The sequence below is a fragment of the Parasteatoda tepidariorum genome, chromosome 1 (assembly GCF_982258835.1).
Source record: "Parasteatoda tepidariorum strain Cologne lab strain chromosome 1, Ptep-v5.0, whole genome shotgun sequence".
NCBI lineage: Eukaryota > Metazoa > Arthropoda > Arachnida > Araneae > Theridiidae > Parasteatoda > Parasteatoda tepidariorum.
Genome location: NC_141755.1, coordinates 28076552 through 28088764, shown reverse-complemented (window position 1 = coordinate 28088764; position 12213 = coordinate 28076552). Strand labels below are relative to the sequence as shown.

Genomic DNA, 12213 nt, shown 5'->3' with positions numbered 1-12213 from the left:
CTATCTATGGCAACAATTCGCATGCTTTCACCATTAGCGTGTGGACAGTCGTAAGAGAAAGAAGAACATTAGTTTCTATCTTGATTTTCAAATAGAGAGAGATTAAAAACTTTTAAGTTTGAAAACTAAGTGGAACTCAAAACTGCATTAAACATAATTCTTAATGAAAGTGTCGTGGAAATTTTTCGTGGAAATTTATTTTTGACAATTATATTCGAAAAATGTTATGATAGGGTAAAATATCGTAGTGCATTCCAGGAAAGATCAAGAAAAGGAGACAGTCTTCTGCCCAGATGGCGTATTCAAGCGTTGCAATTGTGAATACAGAAGGTTCCAAAAAGCCAAAAAGTCTTATTTGTATATATATATACCGAAGAGCCATTACATTATGACCACCCTGCTAATAACATGTAGGACCATCTTAAGCCCTCAAAACTGCTAGCACCCGCCGTGACATTGATTCCACAAGGTGCTGATAGGTAGTCTGAGGTACCTGGTACCAAGCGCTCACCTGCAATTCCCTCACATTGCTAGGGGGTAGCGTGGCAGCACGAATTTGGTTTTCCAAGTAAGACCACAAATGCTCTATTGGATTAAGGTCAGCTGAATTTGGGGGCCAAGACATGACTTGGAAGTCACTGGAATGTTCCTCGACGATTCGACCCTTATGACATGGTGCATTATCCTGTTGGTAAACACCATCCCCCGCAGGAAAAACTGTTGCCATGAATTGGTGAACCTGGTTTGCAAATATGTTCAAGTAGCTTACAGACGTCAGGGATTGGAGAAAAAAAAACTGACAAATTTAATGAATTTTTCTAAGTAATAATATATGCATTTTTTTGAAACTGATTTCATACATTTGATGATTACATTTTTTTTTCTTTTTAACTTTGTGTATAGGGTCAAAATATTCGCTTGCGTGAAGCACTTCTGAGATCAGGTGATTATCTGAACGATGTTGATGGGGATAACATACCAGGGCAAGCTGGATTAGATTATCCAGTACATGCTTCAGTACCTGAAGGAACAAGCTTCCGATGTTCTGATTATGATTATGCTGGATATTTTGGAGACGTTGAAGCTGGGTGTCAGGTATTGAAATTATCACGGGCTCAGTTCAGGATTTTTTTTACTAATATTTTCATGAGTATTCTCTCAATAATAACACAGAGAAAGTTTTTTTTACTTTTATTTTGCATAAGATTCTTTAACGGAACTTGAATATTTTCACGCCACTGAAATCAAATCTACAATCGGTATCTCGCTCCAGCTGCAGCTCTTTTTTAAATGTCCCTTTTAGTTCATCTTTTGTCAAAATGTGCAAATTTAAAAACGTTATGTAAAATACGGGGTACCATAAATGTCGCGACAAACTTGTATGGGAGTTAGGGCACAGTATCAGGATTAGAATTGCATAGGTACCTATGCCCGGAAATATCGTCGAACGCCACTAAGGATGCTTCCTTATAATGAACTGTTTCGTCATGTGGTTCTGAACAGGTTATAACAGGGGAAGCTCCCCTAGCCGCGTAATCCGGCATGAGTTCCTATGTAATTTCAATCATGATGATGAGAAAGTTTATCGTAGACGTTTATCGTAACATTTATGAGACCCATGTTATATATAACGTTTCTGAATCGGCACATTTCGACAAAAGCTAGACTAAAAATGACGTTTTGAAAAAATCTGTAGCTTTAGGAGCAAAACTAATTTTAGATTTGAGATCTCCATACCCAAATTAGGCAAGTTCAAGTATATGAATAAAATATTTAACAAAAAATTTGTTTCTGAGTGTAATCATTCATAGCTACGAAAAGATTGTTCCCCCCCCTTTTTTTTTTAACCCTTTTAAACTAAAATGGCACTCATATTCTTTTTTCTTTCAAATTAAACCTAAACGAAAAGAATTTTTGCTATTTTAAAATTCTATTTTTTTTTATCTGACCGAAAACGAAGGACGTACCATTTTCATAATAAACTTTTATCATTACCAAAAATCTCCCGACGTATTTTGAAAGTGAGGCTTCCTACGTTTTTTGCCTGCCGAAAAAATAGAATTATATTTTCTTCCTTTTTTCTCTTAAAGAACGTAGTTTTAAAAAGCTTTGATTTTATTATTTTTTATATTAATTTGAACTCATCATAATTTATATATATATGGTCCTGCTTGTGTGTATAGATCAGAAAGAAATAGAACAAAAACGTACAGTTCTTTAGAACCAACTAATCCAGTTTCTTTCATTTCAATTACTTTTTTAGGCCTACCACGTTTGCTTTCCAGATGGGCGGAACGCCAGCTTTCTTTGTGTGAATGGAACTATTTTTCACCAGCGATTTTTCGTTTGTGATTGGTGGTTCCATTTCGAATGTGGTAAAGCACCAAATATGTATGAATTGAATCTATACCGCAAAATACCCCTTCCTGTCCTGCCACCGGTGCAAAGGAAGCCATTTGTAAGACCAACAAATCCTCCGCCGAACTCTTTGCCAGGACCCATTCCACAACCCAGATCAAACTCGGTTTCTCAAAATCCTAATCCTTCACCACGGGTAAGAAAATAAAAGTTTATTTCATGAAATATTTTAAAAAATTTCCAAAAATTTTTAGAACAATGTTTTTTATTCTATAAACGGCGATGAACAGCCGACCCAATTTTGAGTTTATTACTATCAATTTTCAAACCTGTAGCCTTGTAATTTTGTACCCAACCTTGAAGACAAGAAAACAACTAGATCAAGCATTAAGACAAACTAGCCTTCCTGGAGGACTCTTTGATGGAACTAACGCGCATTTGTATTACATGGAGAGGAAAATCTCCCATGGTTAGCCCGACGGCGAGAGTATTAACCTATGATCCGTCTATCACTGAGGGTATTTTATGCCAGCGTTGTGGTCGGTGCGAGCTGGGAACAGAATCTCCCCACTACAGCTGAGCTTTGAATCTGTGTCACTGTAACATAATTCAAATCTTTCATATTCATTATATGTTCGTTAAATACGTTGCCTGAAGATTATTATGGCACTGCCTCACTGTATCTTAAAGAGCACTAAATGTCTATTATAAAAAATAATATAAGTATTTTTCTTTTCCATTTCTGCTTATTAATTTGTACTTTAAATCTATTCTACTTTTTGAGAAATATGATAGCTTGATTTATCATTAATATTTATAGCAATTTTACAGTCAATCATACAATTGACCAATTACATAGTAATTAACCGAGATATTTCAGTTTATATGCTTATGCCGTATTTATAGGAATAATATGATTAGTATTCAGTGTATTTAAATGCATTCAACAAATACGAGTAATATTTTATACTAGATGCGTATTTTAAAATCTCATTATTGAAGGGGGGGGGAAGGTGTATTAAAATTTTATTTAATTTTGAGAAGTTTAAAAAAGTTCTGCTTTAAGTAATATTGTGAAAAACCACATCTTTTCTTACACCAAACTATAACTTAGAATCGTGGTGGCTCAGGGGATGAAACGTTCGCCTTCCAATGAGGTGAATCAGATTCGAATCCCAACGATAGCTGATAGATACGAATTCCGCACCCGGCTCGCACCGACCAGTGCTAACGTAAAATATCCTCAAGTGGTAGACGGATCATGGGTTAGAGCCTCCTTGACCTCAGGCTAACCGTGGAAGGTATTCGATGTTTTCCTCCCCGTGTAACGCAAATGCTGGTTTGTTCCCTCAGAAGTCCTCCACGAAGGCAAATTTCTCCCAATACTTTATCCAGAAGTTCTTTTGTCTTCTGGATTGGGTTCAAAATTACAAGGCTTCGGAGTTAAACGAACATAGGTAGTCGTAAACCCAAAATTGGGTCTGCTGTTCAACGACGGTTATTTAAAAAAAACTATAATTTAGAATTTTTTGCAGATAAATATTTAATAAGTTTCCAGAATTCCTACTGAATTACAGTACAATACACTGAAACACGTTATTGGCGATATGGAAATCGTAGTCTTTTTCATCATAAACAACTCCTTGAACAATTTAAAAAATTGACTTATCATTACTTCGCTCCAAGTATTTCACATTATAAAGAAATTTAAACATTTATAGCTAAATATTTCATAATACTGTTTTAATTCTTTTTAAGAATCCCAAGAAACTGGATATAGATAATCCAAAATTCGATAGAACCCAAGGAAAAGATAAGAACAAATGGAATAAAGACAGAGAACCGCCAAATTCTCGCCGAACTTTCACCAACTCCTCATTGAGCGTTGGGATAAAAATGAATGATCAATGCTACTGTGATTGTCCAGCCAACCAACCAGAAAATCATCTTTCTCCGGCCGTCATATACCTTTAAGTGAACAATATTTTCTGATTGCGAGCCATGTGTGCAGTAATCACCGACCAGGTATCTTTTTTTTGAAAAATCAATCTATCTTAGAATCACATTCACATCAGTTTTTGTTAGTGTATTTGTCACTATCTCATTGTTTATATCTACTTGATTCAAAGAAAAATATGAGCACAGACAGCAATGATGAAACTTTTGATTTGAACTATAGTCAAAGTCAGACAATTCCACTATTGTACTCTGAATTTAGCATTATTAAAATAAGAGTTTAATCAAATAATGACTGTACTAATGTACTAGAGTCCTTTTTTTTCTTTTGAATTTTTGGCAACTTACTTACGATTTTAATTATTCAATGGTATGCCTAAGATCTTGATATACATATATACACCGAAGAGCCATTACATTATGACCACCCTCCATCTATAACAATGGGCTCGCCCAGGTTTTCATGGTTTCTCGCCCAGGAACAATGTTTTCATGGGGCACATTAGGACCCATAATCCTCATAGAACAATCCCTGACTTCTGTAAGCTACTTGAACATAGTTGCAGACCAGGTTCACCCATTCATGACAACAGTTTTTCCTGCTGGGGATGGTGTTTACCAACCGGATAATGCACCATGTCATAAGGGCTGAATCGTCGAGGAACATTCCAGTGACTTTCAAGTCATGTCTTGGCCCCCAAATTCACCTGACCTTAATCCAATAGAGCATTTGTGGTCCTACTTGGAAAACCAAATTCGTGTTGCCACGCTACCCCCTCGCAATGTGAGGGAATTGCAGGACCAGTTGGTGAGCGCTTGGTACCAGATACCTCAGACAACCTATCAGCACTTTGTGAATCCAATGCCTCGGCTGGTGCTAGCAGTTTTGAGGGGTAAAGGTGGTCCTACATGTTATTAGCAGGGTGGTCATAATGTAATGGCTCTTCGGTGTATATGTGTGTGTAGGGGAGAATAAGATAAACAATACAAAATTAGGGTATAAAACACTAACTTTTGTCTAAACATAATTAAAAAAACTCAACTTTTTTTTTAAAAAAAACTTATAAAAAAAAATAAAAAAAAGATTATATTGTTGAGGAACATAGTCAAATTACCGCACCTCATAGAAGTTTATCTTGAAAGTTGTGCAGCCAATATTCTTCATTTTAGGCGCGACAAAAATAAATAAAAAAATGTTCACTTAAAAAGCGTGCTTTTTTATATAATTTTTTTTCCAGTTTTATGTTCGTTCATGAAAAAGTGTACGAAATTTCAATTGCCACAAAAAGATAAAAAAAATCATGCTAATATCCCCAGAAAACGATTGAAAGTTGGATTTTTACGGTACACAGAGCTCCAGTTGAAATATGAGCATTCAAGCTAGTCAGCAAGTAGTTGAAATTTCGATTGAAACATTTTTTTTCATCACAAAGGAACATGAAAGTTTAATTAAATGCGGTAAAAGTTCTTCCATGAGATAAGTTTTATGTACTTATGATATTGTAATAGGATAATGACAATTAAAAACATATACTTGAAGATTTTTAACTGTATACTCAACAGTTTTTGTAAAAGTTTTAGAAACATTTATATCCTAGGATATTAGCACAAAACATTTTGGTCTAAGACTTAATTTAACTATGACTATAATTTCATGATATACAATAGTAAGAAAACAAAATGAAGGTTGCAAATTACATTTGAATTTAAATTGCAATAAATATGTACTGCAGTAGCATAGGAAATAAGTAAATATACAGGATGTCACGTATAATTTGAGACAAACATATAGTAGGGCACATCATAAAATAAGAGAATTAAGAATTGAGGATAATAGGATTAAGAATTGAAAAGGGGATTAAGATAGAGATTAAGAAATAAGATTATAAGAAATAAGAGGATTAAGAATTGAAAATCCAGAAATGTCATTGGAGGCTGCTAATGATGCTTTCCTATTATTTCCAAAATATATCATTCGTCTTTGAAGAGGTACATTTATTTATTTAAATTATCTTAACTTTACGTTATATAATAAGTATTGTCGGCATAAATCAGCTGATTTATCATAGTTTAATAATTTGGCGAGTTTTGGTGGTTGGACAGCTGTTTGGATACTTTAAGAATCCTGATTATCAAGTAAGGGAGAGATCCACTTGCTTCTCTTTTCATTAATTCATTTCCTCAACCCAATGACAAGGTGTTCACCTAGATACATATCCTAACTGGCTCTCCTGGTTTATAAATCAGTTTTTAAGCATTGTCTGGTTACTCAATATTAAAAGATACTACCACATTAACAGGGTGCACAGCCAAATTTTTCAACAAAAAATAAGCACCTTTTAAGCACTCAAAAAATATTTTTAATCACTTTCCAAAAAAAAAAAAATCCTAATTAGGATATGTGCAGTGATAAAAATTATTCCTTTCTATTGTTTAAAGTTCTCAATTTATAAACATAAAATCAACGAAATGCAAAAACATTTTTAAAGAATATACATAATTATGATAAAATAACTAGTTTCTGATAAATATTGCAGAGAAAATTGTGAAAATTATATAATTTTTTTCTAAATTTATGACGACAATCGACGCGGCAAACATCTCATTTTAAAAGATAGAAAATTCAGGGTGCGTAGCTAAATTATTCAACAAAAAATAAGCACCTTTTAAGCACCATATATGGCAGTACTTTTACTTTCGTTACTTGTACCGCCGGTACAAGTAAAAAGTACGTACTTTTACTTGTACTTCGTTACTTTTTAAATTTAGTACTTTTACTTGTACTTTCGTTACTTTTTATGGGAAAAAGTACAAGTATTTGTAACGGAAATGTCGAATGAAATCGTTACTTTTTTCTAAAACTCGGTAAGCTTTCTAAAAAAAAATTAAAAAAAGTGCTGTCAAAATGCAATTATTTTGCAAAATGAATAAAAATATTAATTAAGAAGTTATTTTCATTCATTTTCGAGTTTTATGCATTTGTTTAATACATTTTAAATAAAAATTGTTGGATTTTGTTATTACGTTTTTCAATTTTCTTTTTGATCTCACTAATAATACATTTTTGTCTTAATACATTTTTTACTAAATACATTTTTACCTAGTACATTTTTTCCTAAAATTATGTTTATGCCCGACCTTGTCAAACAACGCCCAGTCAAATCTCTAAGAACTTCGGAACTATTTGTGCGACTGAAAACTATTTTAACTCTTGAAAACTCGAAGGTATTAATTTAGCCGCTGATACTAAAATTCGTTTACAAATTTTAATCATTCCGTTTGGCAGAAATGTTCGGAAAATGATTTTCTTGCATGACTTCAGCATTAGCCATTGTTACAAATAAAACTGTAGACTGTTCTGTTTCAACTTATACTGCACATTCAATTATTTTTTACCAGCTCAAAGATCACAAAGCTATCTGAAACCCCATGTTTGCTTTGTTTATTTTTGTGCTTTTAAAACGCGTTTCTATAGAGTAAAAAATTTTTAAATCAATGGTAATTTAAATAAATAAAAATAATAAACTAAAAATTAAAATCAATAGGTAAAATTTCTTTTTAGTGCAAATCCATAACAAGTTTGATATTAAAATTATATTTGATTTTAAAATTATATTATACGATTATATCACAAAATTATATTATAACATTCCTCCGAATTTGAAAGTAAATTAATGTCCATAACTTTCAAAATTAAAAATAATTAAATAAATAAAACCAATTTTGCAAAAACATTGAAGAACATAAGAATATTATTCAATAAAATTTTAGGTTACTTTGAATTTTCGATTTCCTAGAAATGTACTTTTAAATCGTTACTTTTTTTGTTTAGTACTTGTACTTTTTACTCGTTACTTCTTAAAATAAGAACTTTTTACTTTTTACTCGTTACTTTTTTTAAAAATACTTGTACTTTTACTCGTTACTTTTTAAAAGTAACGTTGCCATATATGTTAAGCACTCAAAAAAATATTTTTAAGCACTTTAAAAAAATATCGTTAATTAGGCAGGAGGTTATCGTTAATTAGGTTGGAAAGTTTCTGACAATTGACGGTTTTATCTTGTCTTAACCGTCATGTCAAATAAAAAAAAAAAAAAAAAACCTTTTGGCATTGTTTTTTACAATCGTGTAAAACGAATGGCGTTTTCATACTCTATTGATTGACAATAAGGCGAAATAGATCGGGGTTGAATTAATTGTGAAAACGTTGAATAGAACAATGTGAACAGTGTCTTTTTGCATAATTCGAAGCGAAAATTAACATAGTAAAGGAAAAATCCCAATTTGAAAAAGGGAAAATTAAGCACTTTTTAAAAACACCCAATGAAAAAAGCACCTTTAAGGGCTTTTAAAAAACGAAAATACGCACCTTTAAGCACTTTTTAAAAACGCTACGCACCCTGAAATTAAGCACTTCTTACAAACCCCAAATTTTAAAAAAAATGTGAATCAAAAATAAGCACCTTAATCAACTTTTTAAAAACGCTATGCACCTAGAGAAAATAATAATGTTAAGTTTTTTTTTCTCATTAAAAACAATTAATACAGAAGCTGCACAAAGGGACAGGCCTATGAGCTTGAATATAATTTTTTGCTAATGGCGAAGATTATAATCTAGAATGTAAAATAATAAAGCTCAATAATTTTAAAGTAAAAAACACAATTAAAAACAGATATTATAATAATTTTTATTCATTATATCATGCATATAAAAAATCAATTCTACAATTTTCATAATAAATACTATTATCTATTAAGTCACATATTATAAAATACAAATAGTTTGTTACAAGTATATATTGCATTTTATCAGCATAAGGCACAAGCATTGCAACATTATAAAGACAAATAATGCAGTAAAAATAGAAACATAGGTATAAGTGGTAGAATTTTTTTTAAAGATTGTTCTTTAATAATAAATGTAAAAGAGCATTTGATTTTTTGTAAGCATATAGCAGTTAATTGTGATTTAGATATGAAATGTTATTAGATTATAACAAATTAAAAATTGAATTAGTTTTTTTTAATTAAATTATAAATTTGAACTTTAAAACACATTAAAATTAATTTTAATCATTCACAAATTAAGATGCTTAGTATCATAATCAGTTGAAAGCACTTTTTTTACAAACTGCTATTTTTACCTTAGGTCTTATATTGATTTTTTTATGACATTTAAATATTCTTTAATCTTTTTAAGTGATTCAGAACAAAAACAATTATTTTTAATGATAATCAAAATAAATTTTTATTTTGTAAAAGACAAAACTGGTATAAAACACATTACTTCAAATTTTTAAAAAAATGCCATTTGCTTTCATTGCTCAAGATAAAACATATAATGTAACTACATTACCAAACATTTCAACTCAAAATTTTTTATACCAGTTGTAATACAATTCTTATTTTGAAAATTGAAATAATTACTACAGTGTTCTCCCTTAGCGCTTTTTGAAGGCGACCCACCCTGCTCGCCTTTTGATTCCAATAAATGCGCTCTCTCTGCATTTTTTTTTTGTTGCTAAAAGTAAGCTAACATCCCTTATAAAAAAACTGCCTTTTCATTCAGATTCCATTTTTAAATAAATTTATTCCTTGTTTTTAAATAATAAGTAAATGCTGGTAAAATTATCTGTATTTATAGGTTTAATTCTGATCACTATTAAAAATATTTTGGCCACTTTTATGGTACTATTAAAACTAAGACAGTCGCCAATAGCCTAAAAGTGTATCAGTAATAAAATAGTTAAAACAATAGACAGACTTGATCAACCATTAAAAAATTAAAAGTGAAATTTTTCAGCAGTATTACAGGGTGCGTAGCCAAATTATTCAACGAAAAATAAGCACCTTTTAAGCACTCAAAAGATATTTTTAAGCACTTTAAAAAAATATCATAATTAGGCAGGGTTGGAAAGTTTTTGAAAATTGACTGTTTTATCTTGTTTTAACTGTCATGTCCAAAAAAAAATCTTTTGGCCTTGTTTTTGACAATTGTCAAAAATCATGAAATTTTGAATCATGTATAACAAATGGTGTTTTTATTCGCTACAGACTGACAATGCGCCGAAATAAATTGGGATGAGCTAATTGTGAAAACGTTGAATAGAACAATGTGAGCTGTGTCTTTTTGCATAATTCGAAGCAAAAATCAACATAGTAAAGGAAAAATTTCATTTTCAAAGAGGGAAAATTAAGCACTTTTTTTAAAAACACTCAATGAAAAAAGCACCTTTAAGGGCTTTTAAAAAGCGAATATAAGCACTTTTTAAAAACGCTATGCACACTGTATTAACTTAAAAAGATTATTTTACTTTAAATGCAGTAAATTTTACACATCCATCGGTATGTTCTGACATTAATCTGCAACCTTTTCCTATTTCATCTAAGGTGGAAGCATTAGTCTATATTAAATAAACTTTGAACACATTTTATCCATCCGTATTATTTTGCTTAAAATTTAAAAAAAATATTTTAAATAATAACAGAAAAATTTTATGTTTTTATCCCTGAAGCATGGCGCAAAGCAGCATTTGAATTTTCAAATCAGTTAGGCAAAATTGAATTGAAAATAAATAACTATATTTCAGAACAGATTATTATTACGTAAAGATATATACAATGAAACTCTCGAAAGCTATAAACAGATTAAGAAAAATCAACAAATAACAATCAAATATAGACACAATGATTTGATTTCAAACTTAATTCAGATAAATTTTGACTAGAAGATGGATTCGTCACACAAATACAACAAAAAAAATGCATAATAAATTAATAATTTATAACCCACATTATGATAAAATAATAAATAATGTAGAACAGAGAGTTAAAATATAATATCAATAACTAGTTGAGTAGCCCAGATACAAAGCCTGCAACTGCTTTTAAGATGAAAATGTAATAACATTTCATCTTAAAAAACAGTTCTTAGAAATAAAATCATCTTGATGTTTCATCTTAAAAGCTCTGATTTCATAAAGTGCATAAACTATGATTTCTTTTCAAAAAATAGAAACACTCAGCTAATATGTTCATATTGCAGTTAAAGAAAAACATGATTTCTATGATCTATTAAACTCCTTTTTACCTCTAAAAACACAGTTAGCAGGTATTTTAACTCAATGACTCATTTATCTTAAATTACACTGAAAAAAAAAACTTATGTATGTAAAATCATATTTTTTGTGTTATCATAATTAAGAAAGTTTTTGTTATGCACGTAAGAACGGATGAAAGAAAGAAGAAAAAAAAGGCGAAATCTAATTTTAACTTTATTTCATTAGATTGTATACTTAGAATCAGAAAGACTTTTTTTATTCATAAAAACACATTATCTAAATAAAAAAGTGAGCAGGCATAGCAAGTGCAAAGACAAAATAACAATAAAATTACAGTTTATATTGCTAGAAATGACTGTTTCTCCAACACGATTACATATTATTTATTTTTTGCACCTTTAATATTGCCAGAGGCATTGCTGAGGAGGCAGCCACCACTCTTTAAGCAATAATGAATTTTCACTTATTCTTTAAAAATACAATAATGTACACTTAATAGAAATGTTTTAATTTACTATTTCCTGTAGATTTATATATATTTAATTTGTAAGTGTACACTTTTAAGAGAATAGACAAGCAAAAAATAAATACATTGCATTTTGGTTTATAAAAAAAATACTTGTTGAATTATCAGTTCTACCATGAAAATAATATCAGCTGAATCCTAATATGCTATAACAATGGGAAGATACAAATTCCTATTACTCAAAGTACCACCAAGTATGTGTACCAAGTCTAGGAAGTATTTTCTTGTACACAGAAAAATATGAATTTATTTTTAGCTAGTTGATTGTATTTGATTAGCTGCAAACTTGTGATGTAGATTTAGTTTACATA

General features: G+C 30.6%; 1 protein-coding gene across 2 annotated transcripts in view; it reads left to right on the top strand.

The window, feature by feature from the left end:
* The window catches only part of LOC107440171 (uncharacterized), a 59242-nt gene extending 54639 nt beyond the window's left edge, over positions 1–4603 (top strand). For both annotated transcript variants that reach the window (XM_071180065.2, XM_043041603.3), the window contains exons 4-6: positions 904–1095; positions 2264–2554; positions 4117–4603. In XM_071180065.2, coding sequence (XP_071036166.2) covers positions 904–1095; positions 2264–2554; positions 4117–4332 — 699 coding nt within the window. In that variant the 3' untranslated portion in view covers positions 4333–4603. The remainder of the gene's footprint in view (positions 1–903; positions 1096–2263; positions 2555–4116) is intronic.
* The last annotated feature ends 7610 nt before the right edge of the window (positions 4604–12213 follow it).